This window comes from Egretta garzetta, unplaced genomic scaffold (assembly GCF_000687185.1).
Source record: "Egretta garzetta isolate BGI_Z169 unplaced genomic scaffold, ASM68718v1 scaffold85, whole genome shotgun sequence".
Classification (NCBI taxonomy): domain Eukaryota; kingdom Metazoa; phylum Chordata; class Aves; order Pelecaniformes; family Ardeidae; genus Egretta; species Egretta garzetta.
In genome coordinates this window covers 3363006-3386250 of record NW_009259718.1, presented here as the reverse complement: position 1 = coordinate 3386250, position 23245 = coordinate 3363006, and the positions used below count along the sequence as shown (strand labels likewise).

At 45.2% G+C, this 23245-nt stretch overlaps 1 protein-coding gene across 1 annotated transcript in view; it reads right to left on the bottom strand.

Annotated features, from left to right (window-relative positions):
* Positions 1-23245, bottom strand: part of NCAPD2 (non-SMC condensin I complex subunit D2) — a 25207-nt gene continuing 1962 nt past the window's right edge. The window contains 28 exon segments of the mRNA XM_035894568.1: positions 1-89; positions 285-446; positions 574-703; positions 916-1102; positions 3163-3243; positions 6021-6115; positions 7191-7368; positions 7584-7739; positions 7944-8067; positions 8375-8486; positions 9682-9838; positions 9840-9873; positions 10118-10279; positions 10382-10466; positions 11984-12116; positions 13527-13660; positions 13804-13888; positions 15592-15766; positions 17643-17840; positions 18814-18935; positions 19196-19370; positions 20083-20167; positions 20726-20860; positions 21388-21585; positions 22117-22264; positions 22346-22469; positions 22551-22678; positions 23011-23150. Coding sequence (XP_035750461.1) covers positions 7-89; positions 285-446; positions 574-703; positions 916-1102; positions 3163-3243; positions 6021-6115; positions 7191-7368; positions 7584-7739; positions 7944-8067; positions 8375-8486; positions 9682-9838; positions 9840-9873; positions 10118-10279; positions 10382-10466; positions 11984-12116; positions 13527-13660; positions 13804-13888; positions 15592-15766; positions 17643-17840; positions 18814-18935; positions 19196-19370; positions 20083-20167; positions 20726-20860; positions 21388-21585; positions 22117-22264; positions 22346-22469; positions 22551-22678; positions 23011-23150 — 3726 coding nt within the window. The 3' untranslated portion in view covers positions 1-6.

The window sequence follows — 23245 nt, the reverse complement described above, 5'->3', positions numbered from 1 at the left end:
GTTCCCTCAGCGCTGCCGGCGGGCTGAAGATCTGGTGATGGGAGTTGTTTTGGTGGGGGTTTCTTCTTCTATTAATTCTGCCGATAGCTCTAAGAGAGTAAAATGTGTCAGTAACCAGCACTCCACTGCCTTGAACAGAGAAATCTACAGGCAACCTAAGCAGTGCTCTGAAGCCTTACACACCTTCTGCCCATTACCAAAGGAACATCCCTGATGGGCCAAATCTCTCATCTTTCTCCACCTCCCCACTTTCACCTTTTGAGCAAACATGTACAATGCCTTACCATCCTCGGAGCTGTTCTCCTCGTCGCTGGAGAAGATGAGAGTAGGTTTTTTGCGTGGAGGACGCTTTTGGGCACGCTTATGGTTTCGGGTGGTGTGAGGCGGGGGTGTGACAAAATCTTCATCCCTGTTGGCTGTGCTCAGGGGCTGGCGGCGTGGACCTGCTAAAGGAAAAGAAAAAAGAAAAGAGGTAGCAGCTGATCTGTCTGTAAGGGTGAGGAAAAGTCCCTAGCTGTCTCTGCTGGACTGCAGCATCAGGGGGAAGGCTGCAGTCCCGCAAAAGGAACATACTTCCTCCTGTTGGTTTCCACCTGGCTGGCTCTGGCATTGGAGCTCCACTCCCTTCCTGGCATGTCTCTGCTGAATCCAGCCCTCGGTTATGGGAGGCAGACAGCTTCTGCTCCAGCTCTTCAGCCAGAGCCTAACGGAGATGTAAACAAAGTGGGGAAAAAAGGCAGGGGGGGAGGGGGGAAGAAAAGGATTACATCCATAACAGAATTGCCATCAAGTCCTCTGATAAATTGTTGGGGGCAAGGAGTAGCCTGCTTAATATGGAGAACTGCAGGGCTTTCCAATCATTGCGTGTAAAAAGCAATCATTTTCCTGTCTGGGACACTTGCCCCCAATCCTTACTTTAGTCTCAGGTTTGCCGCCTGCTCTGCGGAATCGAGCCAGCACAGTTTGGAAACAACTGTAGACAGCTGGGTCTTGGAGCTTGTCTGCAAAGCAGTCAAAGTTGTCCTGCAGCTTGTGAAGGCCCCGTTCCGAGACGGGAAGCAGAGTAAGGCAGTGGGACAGATCCCGATACTGACGATCAGTTCTGGGAAAGACAAAGATTGCCCTTAGCTCTTATGACAAGGGGTGTGTAAGGATGAGCATGTCCCACCTAGAACATGGGGATAAAGCGTCTCCTGCAGGTGCTTCTGCCCTGCAGAACATGAGATTCGGGTTGTTCTGTTACAGATCAGTTACAGAGTGCCATGCCCTGCCATACCGCACCAACCACTTCACAACCATCTCTCTATTCCATCAAAAACACTGACTTAGTTCCTGTCAGAAAAACATGAAGGCTTCACTGTTAAACAGTCCCTTGTTTAAAAAGTGTCAGAAGTCATTGCCAGCTAGCAGGAAAAAAATACACTCAGTGAGGTGAGGACTCTTCTTGGAGGGCCTTATTTCAACTGAATAATAAAAAACCCCTGGCTGCTCACTTTTGCATGTTTGAGATAATCTCAAGCAGAAGCTTTATTTGATGTTTGCTCTCTCTTTCCTGGCCAGTTACAGGTCAGTTACATAAAGGTGGCCATTTTCATTAAGATATAAAGTGAACAAAAAACAACTCCTGTTTCAGGGGAGGACTACATTACAATTCCAGCAGAAGTTACTGGGGAAAAGAAGAAAAAAAGACAAAAAACCCAGAGCAAACCAACATCCTTAATGTAGGTCACTGTGATGGAATGGGAGGAAAAAAAGCTAGGCCAAAGTTCCTATTTATTAATATATACAAAGCAGAGGTCCAGCCGTCTGTCTTGCCTATACCCTCTCAGAGCACGCTGCCCAAATGCAGACAGGTGCCTCCACATCTGAAGTCTGAATGACACTTAGCATGTGGCTATGTTTAGAGCTCCAGAAATGCTGAGAAGGGCAATGGTGGCTGCAAAATCTTTTCTGATAAGCTCCTGTTTTAGCCCAGAGTGAGTCTTGCTCTATCATTACCGCTCGTGTGCATTAAACTGATCATCTTTGTGGTAGAGAAATATTAGGGCATTTTAGTAAAGGCTACACATGGCTTACATGCAGATGGTTCTTTACAAACGTGGTATGAAGAGCTCACCAGTGTTCCTGGGAGGCAATTTTGGAGAGAGGAGCCACTCTCCACTCCAGCTCAGGAAACAAAATCCAAGTATTTCTGAGGAATATGCAACTCCCTGAGGCAGCTGAGCAGGTCACATGCCCAGGCACTGTGTACAAATGGCCAAGATAAGCAGACACAGCTTAAGCCTCAAGGGCAAAGCCACAAGGATGGAGAAGGAAAACCACAGGAATGGAGGAAGGCAGGGTGCATCAAACCCACTGGAAGGTAAGATGAAGATACCACTGAAAGTACATGACAGAGGCAGATTAAGTTTCTGCTATCTTATTGGGGGGGGGTGGGGAGGGGGGGGGAGGAATGTGTACGTCTGTCAGTGAAGTTACAGCTTGGGAAAAGGAGCAACAACAAAAAAAACCCAACCCAAACCCAGGAAGCAAAGTGATATCCCGGATTCATGGGGTGGGTCCTGTCATCAGCACCATGAGCAAGGCACACACATCTTGCAGACAGAGCAGAGCAAAGGCACAGATGTACAGTGGCACAAGCCCTTGAATGAGAAAATGGAGTCCCGGGCATAGAGTTAGTACTGAGCAGCCCGTGCACACAGAACAAGGACAGGTCTGTGTCAGCTAGGTAGTGGAGATGACCCCAGGACTGCTGGGGAGATCCCAACTTCTCAGTTGAATGCACTCATTTCTTAGCTGAGGTGCAAGGGAACAGCCTGTGGGGAAGGTGTCTCCTTGCTCAGCTGTAATGCAGACCTAAATTGTCACAAAACCTTTCCCCTGAGAAAGGAGGGAAGGGAGAGGGGCCAATCACAGTGTAACGAGAGCAGAAGCCTTAACTTATACATATTTATTCATATATTTTTAGGAGAAAGATAGAGAGAAAAAAAAAAAAAAAAAAAAAGAAAAAGGGCCCTAAATTGAGGTTATGTCAGCATTTGTCACTTTGCCACACAAAGAACACGATGGGAACCTGTTACAACCACCATGTACAAGCTAGTTTCTTGTAACAGTTCCTAAGAAGCAGAGTTGCTTGTCAGGAAAATTAGTATTACAACCCACCTGGCAGTCCGGAATCGCTGACAAAGTTTCTCCACCAAGCTCTCTGTCTGTTTGTCTTTTGTAATATATGAGAAGAGATGTCTGCAAAGGAAAAAAATGGCAAAGCTGAGAGCCCAGAGAGGAAACCCTGTTTCTGCCTACACTAGGGGATGCTTGCAGCTATCCCATCCAGTAATCAGCTGGGTGGTCCTCTAAAAGAAGACAAGAGAGCTCTGCATGCCTCAGACTTGGTTCAGGAGAAGCTATAAGCATATATATATTTCAAATAGTAATCATGGTCCCTGTTGGGGGACAGCTGCTTGACATAACATATAATAAAAACTGCATGTTTGCGTAATAGCACCTGCCTAGGATGAAACTAAGAAATGCAGCTAAAGCAAGGACCCTTGCAGGTCTGGAGTGAGAAAAGCTACATCAGACCCCGCACAGACATTAGAAGGGATGCAAAAAGGCTGCAGTGTTGACTTCTGATCAGCTCCTTCCATCCAGTTTTAAGAGCATGCAATGCCTCCAGACAACCTCCTCACTTCACAAGTCGTGCTGGCAGACTAGTATGTCTGACAAACAGACCTTGAGAGGAATACGGTGGTATGCAGTATTTTTTTCCACCCTCAAGACCGTTCTGTGACTTTTTTTTATTATTAGTTTACTGAAGGTGTGTTGCTGTATTTTGGACCAATGTGAAAGCGAGCATTACTTTGCGTTAAAGTGGGAACAAAGCCTAACAGAACTTAAATGCTAACCTGATCCCACGTTTTTCTTAGCTTCTTGAGGAATAGAGAGACATGGACTTTAACATAGTTGAGTACTTCTGCATTTTGCACGATGTCCTCATAGAAATCACTGAATAAATTCTATTTATTAAGAAGGTCCTGCTGGCCTCCTGTTTTCTTGTACAGACATTTCTGCTAACTTAAGTTCAGTCAGGTTGCCACTGGCCTTGATATAACTGCTCTAAGCATATCCTTGTTCAGTCTTTGTTATGTCTACAATGACCACAGCAAGCTTCTTTTTTAAGATACGGAACAGAGACTGTATCCTCAATAGTCCTCCCTTTGCATTTGTTCCAGCATCAATTCATTTTTATTTAACTTAAGTGACCAGAACCGTGGTGGCATTCCAGGCAAGATCTCACCAGCACTACCAATGCTTCCCTATACATAAACAGAAATAACTTGACTGCTAAAATAGCAAGTGGAATGCATCTCTAATTTCAGCCATAGCTTTACAGAAGAGGTTAAACAATTCCCGAACATTCAACCTTACACTTTGTTCTGCTAGTCTTCATCTCAGGTATTACTGTAACCCTCTCATTCTCCACCAGTTAGTCCTTTAATAGTGATGCTCCCCCTGCTACCCCTATCTTTCTTACACCTCCCTGTTCTCCAGTTTGGCAAGTATCCCTGGAGCATAAGCCACTGCTTTCTCCCTAGCCTGTGCTTTTGTCCACCACAGTACCCGAGTTAAACTGGATCCTCGCCACAATGTAAGCATTTTGTATAATGCTACATGGGGAAATAGTTCAATTTCAACTACTGTTCCCCTTTTTCCCCCCCGCTTAAAGGATATGATGTGTTGTGCTAACTAATGATCAGGTCTTCTTTAAAATGAATTAGCTTTACATTAATTTGATACATCTACTTTGTTAAATCAATACTGCGTTTTCTCTTATTTGCCAGGCACCTCCAGTTCTCTCCCTGCATGTTGCTGGAAGTCAGACAAGTCCACCTATAGCTGTCTTAACCACACTAAACCAACTTTAATGCAAGCGCTACACTTATTCTCTAGGTCTGTGGTAACACCTTCAGTTTGACATTTATTAAAAATTGTACTGAAAATTCCAAAGATTATGTCCCATTCTTTTTATACATGCTGCCTTCTTGTTTCTCTGTGATAGTTTGCTTCCACTTAGATGCTAACTTCCCCTTCTACATGTGCTGTCAGTAGCTACATGCTGTATTTCGTATGATTTCACATTACCCTCCTTACTGAAAGCTGGAACAAAACATCCATATACTTTTGCAGCCATTATTTATTTTCAGTCTCAATTTCAGCCTGATAGACCTTTTCTGTACCTTGCAATTCCTACCTGTCCAAAATTATATCCTTCTCCTAAATGTACTGGAGTCTCATGGACAGAAAGACTAGCTGAAAAATCACTGGAGATTTTATTGTTCTTCTCTTCACCAACAGCAATACCTTTGTTTTGTCCAACACTCCCCTCTGTAATCCACAGGGATTCAGGCAACTCAGGAAAACCCTCATGTGGTTGAGTTTCAGATATGAGAGGAAAATTTCTATAATTTACCACTAAAGACATTCTTTGTGCTGTCTATGAGCAACCAATACCCTCAGACTGAGATATTCCAGTATCTCTCTATACTACAGAGTAAGGCTTTCTTGAAATAATTAAAAAAAAACAAAACAAAAAACCCACCCAAAACCCCAAACCCAAATCTATTACCTTAACTACATTTTTACTAAAATTGCCTACAAAACTCCAGCAGGCCACCAAAATATGGTGGCAGAGTCTTTAAAATCTGTTCTGTTCTCCTAATGTTGCATATCCATATTCCCATGCATAAACCCAACTGTTTTCCTTTCTAGAGGGAAAGCCTCTTTGAATGAGCTAGTAGAAACGCTTTGTGGAGTCTCTCCTCACCCCCAGCTATGTGGCTTTGGAATCGATTCCCCTCAGCGCGACTCCATTTCAGATGCAGACTGAAAAAGTCAAATCGAGGAGACTAACTGAAAAAATCATTTTGTATCTGTCACTGTATTTTTTTTCCCCTGGATTTGGCACCCCCTTTGCAGAAATGTAGTCCCGGCCAAAGGAGATTTCTTTAACCCCAGGATACCTCATAATATCGTGGAAGGATTCCTCCTCTACGCCGCAGTTAGGATCTGAGAGACGACTGATTATGTCTGGAAGCAGGTTATAGATGGCATTACCCTGTGCAGAATACAAGGTTCTACATGAGATACAGAATTATGAAGGACAGCTCGAGTCAAGCCAAATAAGCTGCCCACTTAAAATTACCTTCTTTCTCGCCACCCCAAATCTACTGACTGAAAACATCAGCTTTTTGAAATGAGCTGTACACAGCCAGCCAAACCTATCCAGGACAATGTGGCTGAAGCTAAAGGGGAAAAAAACCCCAAAAAACAAACCACCCAAACCCAACCAACAAACTAAAAGCAACTGCAACCCTCTGTTTGCAACAGCTCTGCTCTTTGGCAGGCTTGGATGCAGTTTCTTTGCCTTCCAACCTTGTTGCAACCCAACACAAAAGCTTCCTGAAAAAGGAAACTTACATAGCAGTTCAGCTCAAGGAACCACCTCCCATCTTGCCTGAAAAGGCCCAGTCCAGGTTCCTTTTCCCACTGCTTTTTCATGGTTTTGTCATAGACACCGCAGAGATAGGAAGCCAGTACAGTCAGATGGCTGGCTCTGCTTTTAACAGAGCAAGCCAAGATAGTAAAGCCCCAGTATCACTGCAGCTTCCAGGCAGTAAGTCTCAAACCCTGAAGGGCCCACAGCAGCCTTCATGTTGAACGAACAGCGTACAGGGGGTAACGTTGCTACTGTTCTTACCTGCTTGGGCTGTAACTGCTTCAATTTAAGTATCTCAATGTCACACCACCAAGCACAGCTTTGAAAGGTTTCAGAGATGATGCACTGCCTGAGCCATAAGGTCAGGGAACTCTGTTTTAAGGCCTAAAGGTGAACTGCAGAAAACCATTCACAACCTTGTGCTAGGCGTACATAAGAAAGCAAAGGGATGAGCCACCATTTTGGAGCCTGCCTTCTGATGTGAGTGGATGAAGTCAAATTCAGCAACACCAGAGTTGAAACAAAACTCGTGTTGCAAAATTGCCTTTACCTACTCTCATTTAGGCAACAGACAGACAGCTGCTCTACACCACTAACACACCTTCTCCAGGACTCAACTCTTGTGTCATTGACTCAGCCTCCACCAGCCCTTCCCCGCTCTTGTGAGAACTAAGGTCCCTGAGCATCCACTTACCTTGCTGGAGAGTTCACTGAAAAAGTTCTGAGCCACTCCCACGATTGCCTCCTCTGGGTCTATAAGCAGAGTTGCCATTTCGCTTACTTGGCCCTTCACCTTTACCATGTCTTTGAGGATGAGGTGAGTCATCACCAGTCCAGCCGTTTGCCTCACGCTTGGGCAGGGGTCCCGCAACCTGACAAAAGCATATAGTTACCTCAGAAAGCAGCTGAGTATCTCTAAGTTACTGATAACCATGACAGCCCACTCCACAGCCCAGGTCTGCTGTCTCCCTGCACTGACACCTTCAAATTTGGTTTCCTGGATCATTCTCACCTTCTGAAGGCCCAGTGTCACCCCTCCACAGAGCTCTCATCACCTGTCCTCTCCCAGTGATAAGTGTAGCATTACCTGGCATAGAGATGCGATGTCCAAGGCTCCACCAGGTTGGGGAAACGGATGGCCAGATCTCCTGCTGCAATAATGAGGTTGGATCTCACACCAGGCAGAGGGGACTTCTCCATCATAGTGAACAGCAGGCGCAAGTGGGAGTCACAGAACTCAGAGCTGACGAGACAGGGTACAGAAAAGAAGGAACAGATACCAAAATTCCATCTCTTGGAGACGAGCAAGACAAAAAAAAACCCAACCCAAAAATCTATGAATGCTCTTTTGTGTTTGTTCTACTCCACAGGAAAAGAGTTGCAATGTCTGCTTGTGCTTTAGCACTATGAAGGCTGTGAAGAGAACAGTGGCATGGCTAGGCATTACCTGATCATGCAGACTTTGCCAAGAGCCAGCGCTGCAGCAGCTGAGAGCGCTGAATCACTGTAGAGCCCAGGGTTGTTGCAGATCTTGAGCACCAGTGGAACAAAGGCAGAGAACAGGTGCTTCCCTAGAGAGTGGGAACGAAGACCGCAAGTACGAGAGTGCTGTTGGCACATCCCTTTAAGAACAATTACTCAATTTATCCCAGAACTCCTGCAGACTATAGAAACTAGTCGACTCAATTTCATCATTGAAAAACCACCTCCAGAGAGGCAAAGAAACAGACAGCCTACGTAGAAACTGACACCAGAGAAAAATGACAGCATTTCCTTCTGAAGGAAGCAGCCTTCCTCCTTCTGGATCCGTAACCCACCATACCTGTGCCTTCACACAGGCAGACGGAGCCAGCGCTCCTTGGTGGCAGTCACACTTACCATCTAGAAGTTCTGTCTCACAAATACTGCGGATGAGCTCAGCCTCGGTGTCATCAGCTGAGGCTCCCACAAGGCCCAGCTCCTCCTCCATAGTGGTCTCATTTCCTGTGCTCTGTGCAGAAAGGAAGACTGTAAAGAAGATGAGAGGCAACAATAACCCCTTCCTTCATGAAGGGCTCTTCTCTCAGGCAAGAGGTGCATGCATGTTACCAGCAGCATGTCTACAGTTGAGAACAACAGACTGACGGAGGGTTTTATAACCCAATTTTCCCCCCCCCCCCGAGAACTGAATGAAGCTGTGTAGTCCAGGATTTGCCAGTCCACATGCCACAGAACATCGAAGAAAAAAAGGCTTCACTACTGAAGCTACTAAAATGAGAAGACAGACATATCTGCCACCAACGCCCAAGTCCGGCATAACTTGAGGAACGTGTAAGTCCTAACAGCAAGCAGTTCAAAGCAGCCTTTGAATTGCTGGTCTTGTGAGCAAGATTATGGGAAACCTTATAGCAAGGCCAAAGCAACAGAAGGGAAGAAGAGAGATGTGGGCGTTGCAGGGGGACCAAATCTGCATCCAACTTCTGCTTCTTGGAAAATCTCATAGTAACCTCCTCCTGTGTGGGAAATGGTAGTGACACTGATAAGCAGGGTGGATGAGGAAATGAACTACAAAATCCTCCAGACATAGCAGTGTAGGCATCTGATAGAGACTGGATACCTAGGTTCACACAACTTTTTTCTCAATTCTTACCCGAGAAAGTCAGCCTCACTATGGTCTGGGAAATGTTCTGAGGTAGACCTAACCAAACAGGGCACTTCTACCATACAGATCCCATTAAGGCAGCTACTATTAAAAACTTTTATCATTACTACCTGAGAGAGGATAGGACCCTCAAGCCCTATAGACCAAGGTTCCAGGAGCCATTTTCCAGAACTCAGGGCACAAACGGGTGTTCTTCACCACTAGCAGCAATTGCTAAAGATTGCACTGGTAAGAAAGGAGGCAATGAGTGGAAAGGAAATGTTTGCCTGAAGCACGAAGATAAGGATGGCCAGGACATCACCCTTTCATTCCCTCCCCTCTGCCTGTTCAAAACCCAAGAACAGTGTGAGAGTTTTACTGAATAGGGTCATTCAAGCTCTGCCTGTCAATCTTGACCAATGCAAGTCCATTTCTATTCCTGAAGTATGCATTACCCTAGACCTCATGCATCCTCAGGACTGCATTCTCCAGAAGTTTGCTGTGGCACTAGCTAGGACACTAGAAGAGCTGCCCACAGGAAAAATAACAAACCCTCAGTTCTCACCTGGGGTCCCTGCTTCTTCGTGCTGCTGTCAGAACGTTTCTTGGATTTCTCCTCCTCTCTGAGAATGCGGCGTCTGCGTAGCTCTGCACTCACAGACACTTCCAAATATGCCACCTGCTGCAGTGCCACCTGTCCCACAAGGGACACCAGATGCAGCACCATCAGAGACTCTGCTGGGAGAAACCCCTGGATCTAGTGGAGAAAAATTACTACAGTTCAGTGTTGATCTAGACCTCTTCTCCCACCAGTTACTGCCAAGTCTAACTGTATAACCCATCTCCATATCCCACAGACTGCTTCACAGCACTTGCACCCTTCCACACCAACACCTCCACTAGCCCCTCAGCTCTGTTATCCTCCTGCAGTTACTCTAGGCCACCCACTTACAGCACTAGAAATCACAGGTACAGATTTCCTTCACCAGCTTTTTCCTCACCAGCTTTCTGCTCATCAGCCTCCTGCAGCTTCTCCAGAGCTTGCTGACTGCACATGTGCAGGATGTGAGCACATATCTCCTCTGCCCCTTCTGCTAGCTGGTAGATGAGTGTTACCGCTGCCTCCATGAAGGGGATCCAGTGACCACTTGGCTGGCCAAAGCCTGATGAGAGAGAGAGCCATGTACTACACATACCAGCAACAACATGGGCTGTCTCACAACCCAACTCGGTCTCCTCCAAACCTACTGCTGACTTGAGCTCACCTTTACTCACAGTCTCACTCAGGCACCCAAAGAGCATGTGGTTCTGTGGCAGTCGAAAAGGTGCACTGCTCTTCCCCAGCGTTGGCTGCAGAGAGAACAGACGAGTTACCCTTACCACCTAAGATATTCACCCATGCCCTTCCTGGTACTTAACCTTGCTGTGCACACAATGCTAATCAAACCCATGCTAGGCCTGTGGCAGGGACATCCAGTACTGCTCTGTAACTAAACACACAGCAAGGACATTACTGTCACTTTTGAAGGCATGGTGGCAGCACTGGCTGGATTTAAAGCTTGGCCAAATGATGATCCCAGACAGTTCCACTAGTTCACCTTAAATCAAAACAACAATTTCAAAATCTCAAAATTACTGTTTTTAAATCTGATTTTATTTACTCATTCTCTACAGTAAATGAAGAGGAAAAAACTTTAGACCATCTTCAGAGTTATCAACAGTAAGTCAACTAGACGCCCTTGCCCTAGGGGTACTCCAGAACCATGAGGTTTGGTTTAAAAGCAAAATATCATCAGCAGAAGTAACAGAGGATAGCTCTGAGTCCAACACCACCTCACACTTAGGCTGTCGCATATGCTCTGTGTCAGTCCCACCACATTTTAGGCTGGGAATAAGATAACCCAGAGAACTACTAAATCAAGTATGACAATGCTGGAGATATCCCAGCACATTTGTGGCTGGCTGATCAAGATATATACTTGACCAAAACAAGCTATTGCTTGATGATTTACCATCTTCCAGCAGCTGGAAACAGACTTTCTCAGTTCACTACAATCCTATTCTCTGTACTGAATTTCTGGTTGTGGGGGGAGGGGAAGGAAGAGCTACCACAGTCATTCAAGAATATACAGTTCAGGCCCTTCTCACATACAAACTTAACGGCAGAGTTAAGTCAACCTAAAATTGAATTACAACCATCTTCAGAACATTTAAGAACATTTAAGTCCCCAGTGGAAGGGGCAAACACAGAATGATGGTGCTGTGTGAAGGAGGGCTGCTTTTATGCTGGAACTCCTGAACCAAAATGCCCTAAATGCTCGAGTCAAAAAACAAAGAGATTTTTTTCCCAAATGCATTAAAAAAAAATAGTATAAATTATTCCCAAGACAAAGAAGCCATTGACTATCATGTTGTTTTAAGTACCACATGGACAGGTTTGAAAACGTTTCATGTTTTATATTCAGCTGTACAGCTGTCAACTCCCAAATATCAATTAATAGGGAGGGCAAAAGAATCACAACACCAGAAAACATCAATAGAGGAAAGGGCTTCATGGTTGAGGAAACACAAATCAGCTTAGAACTGGGAGTCTGAGAAAGAGAATTGAAAGAAAAACAGATTTTCTTGTGCACTGAACTCTACTAATTGAATTCAGCCTGTTGCCTAATGAAAATTCTTTTATTACGTGTTCACTGATGTGTGCTAAGCTTTCCAGACAGTGCTGCTGAATGGTCTCAACCTACTTAATTTCAAAATTGGTAAAAACTTAATCACTTCTCTGTTCTCCGTGCAAACCGTTTTCCCCCTTCTTTGTTTTTCGATACCTCTCTTCCTGGATGACCTGAGGAACAAGACAGGAATCTTACCTTAGGGTTACTGGCAAGTTTGGAGATCGCATTGCATACTTCTTGAGCCAGGCGATAGTCTTCGCATACCTTCTCAGGCAGCCCTACTGTCACCAAGACATCCAAGTTGCTACCTATGATCTCTGGCTTCCCTCTACGGAATGGAAAGGATGGCGACGTTACATGAGTTACTGCTGAAAAGTTTACAAAAGTATGCATAACCAGTAGAAATACTCCTTGTGCCCCGGGGAAGGCAGTGGTTGGAGCAAGGAGGGGCAGGGGGAATCTCAGGATACAGCTACAGGAGCAGCAAGCAATATTCCACAGAAGCCAGTATAATCCATACTCCACAGTATAATCCATACTCCACTAAGAGAGAAGGTTCTCCAAAGTGAGCAACACCGGGTTTCTCTTTGTAAAGAAAGAAGATTCTTGACTCTTCTTTCCCATCAGAGAGGAGCAAAACTTAAAAGGGCAAGACAAAGAAAAATGTTGCAAAACAGAAAAGAGGCCAGCAGCTCAGAACTGGCGATGTGTGATGCTTCCTCCCCTACTGTGGGAAACAAAACAAAACAATACACACATCCCCCACCACGCCCACACACCCCTCCCTTTCTACCTCTGAAAGGTAAAATTATGCAGGCCTGGTCTGAGGAATATACAAAACTGGGTGAAGAAGGCAAGAACAGAATCTAATGTATTTAAAAAGAGAATCTAAAAGTTTGTAATAGGCATCTATAGGACAAAAGTAAAATCACCTCCCTTAGGCAGATTTGTGAAGAAGGCAATGCTGTTCTTATTTCACACAGACATACCCACGGACTCAACACAGGATCTCATGGGATACCCTGGAAACCTACAGTTTTCTTTAAATACCATTATTTTAGGGAAGGATATTAAATTTGAGAAGATGTCTACAATTCTGCTGCAAGCATGTTGGATGGGGTGGTAGAAATACCTTGGAAGGAATATCTAATACTTAAATTGCAGAACTGGCTGTTAGCTCCAGAAAGGGTTCCAACTCTAGAGCCAAGAACTTTAAGATCACCATTATGCAGGCCTATCCTTGACTGATGAAGGACTGAAGTAGGAAGAGCAAGAAGAAATCAGCAGGTAAGCTAAATGCCAAAGGATTACTGGGCTGGGAAACTGAGGAAAATAAAACCTTATAGTACAATTACACTCTTTTTTTGCCCCCAGAAAGGGAAGCAGATTCATTTCCCTCCATGGTAAAGGTTCCAGACATCTCTACTCAGCAGCTTCTCACTGTTCTTATCCAAACACAGACAAAGCTGCAGAGTTGTGACTCGGTAAACCCTGAGAAGGGTTGGACATTCAGAACACAAAGAAAGTAATGTCATCATACTCATTCAGAGACTGTGCTGGTGAGACACAGCACAACTATGTTTAATTTCAGGCTTCGTTACCCCATGACCTGGTTACTAATTTTGAAGCTGCAGAACAAAGGGGTCAGCTGATGCAGCACACACACACAGTTCTTCGATAAAAATCAACTCCCTGTACCTCCTCCCACTCGCAGGATTAGACCGGGCCCTGGGCTCACCGTGCCATGATCCCCAGCAGCATCACAGCAGCACGTCGTTCTAGTGGCGAGCACCGAGATTTTTCTGTGAATCGCTCCCAAAGCAGCTGGATCACAGCAGGCTTTATTTCATCCTTCTGCACAAACTCTGAGATCTGGAAAAGAAATGCAATAAAACAAGTAGGGAGAGGCAGAGGAGGCTGGACTTCAAATTAGCAAAGACATTAATTGCCATTCTAATATAACAGACATCTAAGAACACAAATACAATCCAAAGCCAGGCAAGGCAAGTACTCACTATTTCTTCTAAACACTGTATCGTTCCTAGTGATGCATCCACCATGATGAGAGAGAGAGAATTCACCAGGCTCTGGGCTCTGGCCCTTCGAAGGGAGGAAAAATAAAATAAAATAATAAAAAGAATTAAAACATAAAGAAAAAGAAACTGACACAATTACTTTCCTATTCGGAGAGCTGAGGACATCTGCTAGATAACAGAGCTGGTCCCTGGGGACAGGAAAACATCCCCCTCTACAAGCTGGAGTTCTCCAAGTCATCCAGCTCAAGTGCCAGTGAGCACGACATGGGCTCAGAAATCCATTGCCTTGTGCACTGCTGCTACTCCCAGTGCTCAAAGGCCCAACAAGAGGCACTCACCACCCATTTGCCAGTTTGCTCTCAACCACAAGTCGAAGCACTATTCCCTAGAGGGTAAGAAACTGAAAGTCTCTCTATGAACAAGTAAGGCCAGAGCTCAAACTGCAGGAGAGTCATCTCCAGGCAATGCTATCAAGAAGAAATAAGCAGTAGCGAGTGCTTTTTATTGCCCTGATGGTACAAATGAGGGTGAGGTATGGCACATCTCACCAGGGACCACACTTAGCGAGTGTGTATCCAACAGGATTTACATGTGGGCAAGTGCTAAGAAAAAAGAACAAGTGCCACAGTGGAGAAGAGCTCCTCTCTAGCATGGAAGAAAGAAGCATGCAAGCGGTACCCAGCTCCCTTCCCCAAATCCTCAATAAGGATCAGCAGCAAAGACCCCATTAACATCCTCTCATCTGCCACATGTAGAGATTTGTTACAAAAAGATTTAAGATCGGTCTGAATGAAATAGAAATGTGTGTGAAAGCACCCAAACGATAATAATAGTAACTAACCTTTATAGTGTGAGGAAACAGTGTATATGAAAAACCAAGGACACAACTGACAGTAAGAAAACCAGTAAGCGCTGAGGAATGTGGTGTTTACATCAGAAGCAGAATGCCTACGCTCAGATAAGGCCACAGCATGCACGACTTGTCAGCAAAAAAACCTGAGCTCTGGTAACAGAAAGACAGCTCTAACTTTACACCACAGTGTATACTATTCCTCTTATTATCCCAACCGGATGAGCAACTACAGCCATAAGAAACCTAAAATGAGGGAACAGACATTGGGCAGACTTTGTCCTCAAAGGGTGAAGTATGCAAGACACTTAGACACAGGGTGACTCCGTAACAACAGTCGACTCCCAAAGGGGTTGAAATAGCAGTCCAAAAATATCAGTTCATTGTTGCCAATCAAGAACCCAGCTGACATGACAAATATTTATAACTGACACCCCTTGTTCCCTATCACAGAGACCCTACCCAGATCATTTGGGCGCATGTATCTTGGTGCAGTGCTTTGTACAAGACTGAAATTTATGAGAACATTAAGTATGAGTGCCTGATAATGGTTTCATTTAAAGTAATTCTCAGTTTGTCCTTCCATAAGGTCTCACATGGAGTTTTGCTGCGTGAATTTCCTACACCTGAACACTACGACGAACCAAAAGTAGAAGCTTAGCAGTAGGTCCCGGAAGATTGGGATACTCAGATACATAAAACCATCTTGGAACTGCGAGTGTCGGTAACAGCTCAAAGAGAAAGCATCTTTACTAGTGGACACAAACCTTACTTTTAAGCTCAGCATTGATTTCTCTTCCTGTCCATACCCCATTCCTAACAGCTCCCCAGAAGAATAAAGGGGGTGGAAAGGCGGATGGGGCAGGGAGGAAGAAAAACAACAAAAGAAAAAAACTTCTAATTAGGAAGAGCCATACCTCTCTGAATCCCCGCTGGGGTTCAGATAGAGCCGCCTGTAGGCATTCAGCACAGCCTCCTTAATACCAGGCTCTTTTGACCATATGAGGGGGAGCATCCTGCGGACTCCAAGCAGTGCCTGGGGCACACCAAACTGCGAGACCGTCACAAAGAACTCAATGGCTTCCTGCACCACTGCAGAGAGAATAACAGTTGTGTTAGTGCAGTTCTTTCCTAATCCCCATTAGAGAGGCCATTAAAACAAATTCATAGCTGTACTGCTCTCTCAGCAAGCCCTACAAGCATCTGAGATCACTGCTACTGTCTGCAGAGGGCGCAAGTCAGAATGGGGTCACTAGTACAAAAACGTCACGTGCCAAATGTCCTGGAGGAAGTGGGCACAGGTTAACAATATTACAACTAAACATAATGTGGAACATTTAGGAGAAGAGTACAGAGACCACGTCTGAGAAAGAACAAAAATCTCTTCTGGGAAACAGTAGCTTTGGGGGAAAAAAAGATCTCATGGTCACAGAAGATAAAAGCAGCTGGCTATAAGCACCACTGCGATGCTGTAACCAGAAGAACTAAGCTATGTGATGTCTAAATGGGATAAGGAATAATGTATTTGAGTCCAGCCTGACTACTCCTGAAATATGCTGCCTGGCCTTCTCTTCTTAGGACAAGAAAAAACCATTAAGTTGGAGAACGTTCACAAGAGAGCCACAGTAATGATTAGAGGGACTGTACAATGAACAGTTCATAGAGTTTGACCTCTGGGTTAAGTGGGAGCTTACACCAGTATAAGCCTCAACTTATAAATCTGAATAAAGATCCCCTGTGAGACATGTGTGTGTACCTAGACAAGCTGGTATGCTTCCTCTGCCCCCAGTCACACCAGAAGATACACATTTGCAACAGAAAAAAATAAAATTAAAATCTTTAAATCTTAAATCTTTAATTAAAACCCCTAAATCTGAGCACGGACATCCCTTACCACTACCCCCTCGCCCAGCAACATACCATCTCCAAATGGAGATAATTTCTCAAAATGTCTCGGCTGTCCAGACACCCTACTTTCCTTTCTTACACTACAGCAGAGGACCACAGGGAGGTGGAAAGTCTGTAAGAAATCTACACAACCATAAAAAAAAAAAAAACAACCCCCCAGGTACCAGGCGAGAGGCACCCTCTCAGCCTTGAACTTCAAATGGCCTATAAAGGCACTGAACTCAGGAGTTCATTCTTGTGTGTGCAAACAGCTAATGACATCCAGACCTTGGTGGGGAAGCCCACACCCTTATTATGTATCAATGTACCAGTTCTCAATACAGATGAACCCTCAAAAGTGTTTGCATGAAGCTAGGGAGCTCTAGTGCCCAGACCCACCTGTACCCCAGAACTATAGTGGTTGGCAAGAGGATGTGCCAGGGAGGATGGGAGAGGAGGGAACTGTTCCCCTTCATGCCCCAGCCCCCTCAGGGGTGCTGGCTCATGATAAGCACTTAAAACCTTTCACTACAGCACGGAAGAGGACCAGGGCATAGAACCTGTTGATCAGGATCACTTTTAGCTACAGAACAAAGTTTAAGGAAAGGCGAGGCAGACGAGACAAGCTGCTCAGTTCCCCTCTTGTGGTCAGCATAACACCTGAAGCTGCATCAAGGCACTCAACTCAGCAGGTAACAGAACCCAATTCATTGGCCATGCTTACATCTCGGCCGAGAGGGTGAACATACATCCCCTCCCACAGGAGTCAGGGGAGCCTCTGTAAATTAAGTAGTTTTGGTCACCTGGCTTTCAAAAACATGTTTAACCTTGATATTTAAAAAATGGATTCCTAAAAAGCCCATTCACGCCCTTACGCAACTTCTTCATAACATGCACTTAGATGGCGCTTGCTTTTCTGATATCCTGGAAGTGCCTGTAACATTTGCTCAGTGAAGAGCAGCTCCTCCAACCTTTTCCCCTTCCCTTGGAGCTCTACCACTCCACAACTCCCTCTTCAGCATGGGGAAGGATCTGGAAACTCTGAACAGGGAAGAAAGGGTCTCATGGCTTTTTCACACACCTGAGACACAGTTTTCATACATCATCTTGCTGATCAGACTCAGGGCTTCTGTGATTTTCACTGAGAAGTTGTAAGCATCTTGCAGGTATTGCACCAACATCTCCTGTTTGACCAACTCTGTTTGAGGCTGCTCTCCTGGTACAACTTCTTCAGCCTTAAGAGAACTGTCGCCATGCGGAGGATCCTCGCTGTTCCCACCTGCACAGCACAAACACTTGTTTGTGAGCAGTACTGAAGGTACAAGAGAAACAGGCACAGTTCAGGGTATTTTAACCCTTCTTTCTCCACCTCATAGTGACACCTTCCAAGGGCTAGGAGACAAAAATCCAAGTTTGACCATCAGACTTGGCTACAAAGACAAAATCTCAGCATGCTGTAGAGCAAGTTGCAGTACTACAATGTGATGCACCAGAGAAATGCCATCTTGACACAGGGGTGGAGAAAGGCATGGTCCAGTTGGGGTAAACTCCATTAAAATGCTGAAGGGGTTAATCTGAACTTGACAGCTCCCCAAAGATGGATGAGGCCCTAAAAGGCAATCAGGGCAAAGTAGGGAGAAGGCAAACACTCCCTAGTGTTTGTGCAACTGTGGAGAGTTGACAAGTAGATTAAATTATTTAGACGGTAGATTTTTGATAGAAATGAGCTTATGGGAATTGGCTAGGAAACCTTATTCTGAAACAAACACGGGAAAAAAAGCATGTGCAGTCTCAAAAATACACCCAGAGGCTTGAGCCCCAGACAAGCAAGACACTGCTTGAATCAGATACTTGGTTGAGGCTGCTAGGGGTAAGCACTATGTGCCACCACCTGTTCAGGAAGCAGAACTCCTGACAAATTCAGACAGGACAGAAAGGCGTGAGTAGATAACATTGACTTCACTCCCCTCAGCAGATATTAAGCGAGTCAAAGCATCAGAAATGCACCTGTAGTGGGAACATGGAACTGTTCCAACCAGAAATTAACTAACTGGACTAATGGGATCCAGTGAAAATGCCAGGCCACTAGACGAGCAGATGGTCCAGAGACGGTGCAGCTCTATGAGCTGTCAAGTACACACAGACTGAGCCCCACGGGTCAGGAGGAGGGACAGGGCATTCCAGAGGGTTTTGGTCTGCCTCTGGCATCAGCTTGGACTTAGGGAAGAGACAGAATGATCTGAAGTAGTTACCTGTGTAAAGTCTCTTCAGAACAGCCAGGATTGTTGCCTCCTCCTTTTCCCCTGTGGGACCACTGAAGGGCTCCTTCCCCTGGAAGCGACACAGGGCCTTCTGCGTAAGGCGGGCTGCGCTCCTGGACAGTGACATTGCCCAAGAGAAGAACATCAACAACAGGGCAGAGCACAAGGGAAACCATCCATCTTTGCCCTGAACACCTGGGAAAGCAGCTCCTGCCAGCGTCTTGTGCTGGGTGCCCATGTCAATCTCGTCTACAGAGTAACGTTACTGGAAATCATCCCTCTACCCTGGACTTCAAATCTTTCTTGAACAAAGAACGAGAGAATGACACATCCCTTGGGATAAACACTCTCTCGAACTACAGAACCTTCTTACTTGTAATTCAGCTTCCTCAGCAGCCCAGTGATTTGCTCTGATGTACTCTCCACTGTTTCCTCAACTTCCAGAATGTCCTCTTCCCCTTCCTGCAGTGGTTGAAAGAGCTGCTGTGTGGCAGCTCTAACTTCTGGCAGCATCGCTTCCCACTCTTCCTCTGGGGTGATCGCTGGAGCTATTAAAAAAAAAAAAAACCAACAGAGGGAATGAAGAATACAGAGACCCAAATGAGACCCTAAATGGTGAGAGAAACTCACCTGGAACTTAGGAATTTTACTTCCCCCCCCCCTCAATAAAATAGAACACAAGCACTGTAAGTGGAAGCTTAACTGTGAATTTCACATGAGCAGAATACACTGATAAGAAGACTATGGAGCAAATCAATCCATAATTTAATCACACTGAATGCAGTAGAAAACCCCAGGGGATTAGGTCTTTATCTTGCAGGTGTAACAAAAAAAAAAAAAAAAAAAAAAAGAAAAGGTAAGAGAGAATCATCATTTACTATTTATTGTTTTGTAGGCAGCACCAGGTCCAAGGCTAATCAAGTTTAAATTAATATCGGACCAAAATTATGGTGCAAGCACTCCTTGAATAGTTGAAAATGGAAACCTGGGAGGGTGTTCACAGGTATTTTCAGTTCTTACCCTGCAAATAGGATATTTAGCTAAATGGACTGTTGATCTAGATATGGACATTCATACTGTCCTTTTATAACACCACTGTATGAAAAACTGTTGCGAGTTTAATCCCAGTTGTCTGGCCTTGCCATCTCACACAAGTGAGATCCGAGACAAAAGCCACTGCAACCTGGGAGCAAATTTAAGATGAGGAAAAATAAGCCCTGGTACACCCTGGGAAGGGGAAAGAAGAAAAAGGGAAATTACCTGCTGTAGAACTGCCACGGTCCCTCATTTCTTGCAGCTTCTGCACCTCTTTCTTCAGTGGCTCGGCCAAGTCACTACAGCTTAACTGAAGATGCCAGAAAGAGAAGAAGAAATATGTTACTTATCCTCCTTTTTCTGAAATGCTAGAATTCTCCTTTGTCTTCCACTCCCTGCTTTAAGTTGTCAATCCCCTCAGATAACCGTGGTTTTGTAAACTGGAATAGTAGACTCTGGCCATCATCCTAGAATGGGAACTGCTGTAAATTGACAGTTATGAGCTCAGGAGAAGGTGCAGCTGAACACAAAGAGCTGCAGCTCTGTGCAGAATGTTCTAAAAGACTAACTCTGATTCTAAGTAAAGAAACCCCACAGTGGATTCAAATCAAACTGCTGCAGGTTTTTCCACAATCAAACACATCCCTTTCTTGCCTTCAGCATACCTACCAATTACACCAAGTGAGGGAAGAGCCAGAGAAAGCAAGATCTGAACCTAGGAAAACCAAAAAGCTCCCACCTGCAGAGCAAAAGGCTATGTTGTCCCTCCCACGAGGCTGCCCAAAGGCTGGTGCCCTGGCTAGAGCACAGCCAGATACTCAGCCTGCAAACAGACACCTAACATATCCATCATACTATTCAGAATTACCTTGCAGGAGAAGGGATTGTTGGACAAAAATGCAGCCAGGAGCTGGATTGCATTTTTAACTACTACCACGGATTTGTCTTTGAGACGCCCAACAGCCAGCGACACCACAGACTGAAACTGAGTCAAAGGCAGGGCCTAGCACACAATGAGAGCATAGAAAAAGTTATCAGTAAGGCCTAGAGACCCATGAGAAGTTATTTTACCGCAGACGTATTAATGTACTAAAAGGCACAGATTATAGATTTATAGAAAAGTCTAGGTCTCAAGGGACTTCTGGACATCATCTGGTCCAACATCTGTTGAAAGCAAGGACTTAGATCAGGTTATCCAGGGTCCTGTTGAGTCGATTCTTAGTATATCTAGCGAGGGTGGTGTTTTCCCATACCATTGTCCAAAAAGAGCTTGTGTACTGTGATCTTCCTTCTAGTCTATCCCAGTAATAAAGAGCAACATTTAATTTCTGTTCTCCAGTTCCCTCACCCCTAGGATCTTTGTTCTCTTGGGAAAAAGGAATTGCAGACACCACAGTACACAGGGATGAAACCTTTCTCTGTTAAATTTCAGTCTCTGCAAACAAAGACCAGGGTGACAGAAAATCCCTTAGAACACACAACAAGGGAAGGGATGACTGAGGCAATGCCATTTCTTCAGTACAGGCTCACCTTGCGCTGAACAATTTGAGTGAAAAGCTGCAGCACGCGGCTGCGCACAAAGCCATTGACATCACAGATGTGGGCCTGCAGCATATTCAGGAACTCGTCCCGAGTACCACGGGCAGCTTCCTCCAGCTGGTCACCATTCAGCACCTGCACCAGCACTTCTGCCATAGCTGCCAGAATGGCATTTCGCATCATATAACTCTGCAAAAAGAAGAGTTGTTGAACCAGGAACAGACAAAAAAAACCAAACAACCAACCCATGACTTGATATCCCAGGCTCCAGCCTTAAGTAAACTGCTCGATTACGGACTTTGTATTAACTTTGGGTGAACAAGGCTGTGCCCGCAAGACAGAGTAATCCAACCTTGCTACATAGCTAGGTCCACAGAACCCAAGAACTGATAGGAGAAACACTTAGGGCTTTTAAGAGCAGTTTAAGAAAGGGAAACACAACAACAAAATCATTAAGTACTGAAGAACAAGGGACAACAGCTGGGATCTCAGATCAGTAAGCAGTCTCCTATTCTCTGGTATCTTGGAGTAACCACCAGATGGTAGATGTCATGGTTTCTGTTTCCTTTGCATCTTTTAGGTAAAGGCAGAATCTATTTCAAAGGGCAGGTTTTGGCTACTTGACCTCAGTGAAAGAGGTTCTGTTTTCAGACAGAAAAACTGGATAGCAGCATCTCCACCACTTGACTTCTCCAGACAGGTAATATTGCGGAAATGTACCTCCTCATCCAAGTGATGCAGGAGGACGCTCATGTTGGAGAGCACCAGAGCTGGAATCTGTTCAGCCAGTTCAGTTATAAAGGTAGCATAACCCTTGATTCCAGAAGCATCACGGGCCAGATCCTGCGGACATTTCTGTCCGATTTCCCTGCACAGAAGGATGAAACAAAGAATAGTGTGCCTCAAGTTGCTAGGGATAGAAGGACAAGCCTCAGGGCATTTTTCTCACCTTAACAATTCACCCACCAGGGTTTTCAGACCATACTCTGTAGCCCAGAGACTCACAGCCTGTGCAAACACTGGGGCTACATGTTCAAAGTGCTGCAGCATCTGTGTGATCTTCAGAGTGGCACCTTTCGCACGTGAAGAAGAAAGAGGTCAGGGAAAGTAACTGGGAACAGCTTCAGGAAGAAGGCAGGAGAGCAGGAACTCACTGAACACGTGATCATAGTGCATCAGAGCTGCAGCAAGCAGATGTGTCACAGCCTCCCGTGTAGCCCGGTACTTCTGAAGACCGATACTTGGATTCTCCAGGATACGGTAGCAGCTTCCCGTCATTAAGCTAAAGCCACAGAAGAGAGGCAGTGAACATCACTATCACAACTTGCACCAACATCATTCTAGCACACTGCACTATGCAAACATTTCTCTCAAACCAGAGAGATTCTCCAGTACCCTTAAAAAAACCAAGCAAGCAACATCTGAAGTTCAGGGACCTACAGGAGGAAAGGAAGAGGTTCCCAAAGACATCGCTTTTGCCTCAAGACAGTTTCCCAGAGATCTGCACCCCTCTGAGGGCTGTAATACCACCTCACTGGCAGATTTAACATTTAACCTTCCCTTCCAGAGAGCCACTGTCACCCACCCCACCTCTACATCCACTCCATCCCATACCTGACAAACTCTTCTTCCACCACCAAACCACCCCAAAGCTGACGGAGATCCAGCTGCAGCAGCTGCGTGAGCAGCTGTAAGATTGGCTCCCTCTCCTCTTCCCACAAGGATCGAGAGACCTTGGTACGGCTCTTCTTGTTCTAGAAAGGAGATTACATTATCCAATACCTCTTGCCAGCATCACATTTAAATAAATCCCACTATAACATCTGACAGGTACCACAGAGTTCAGCAG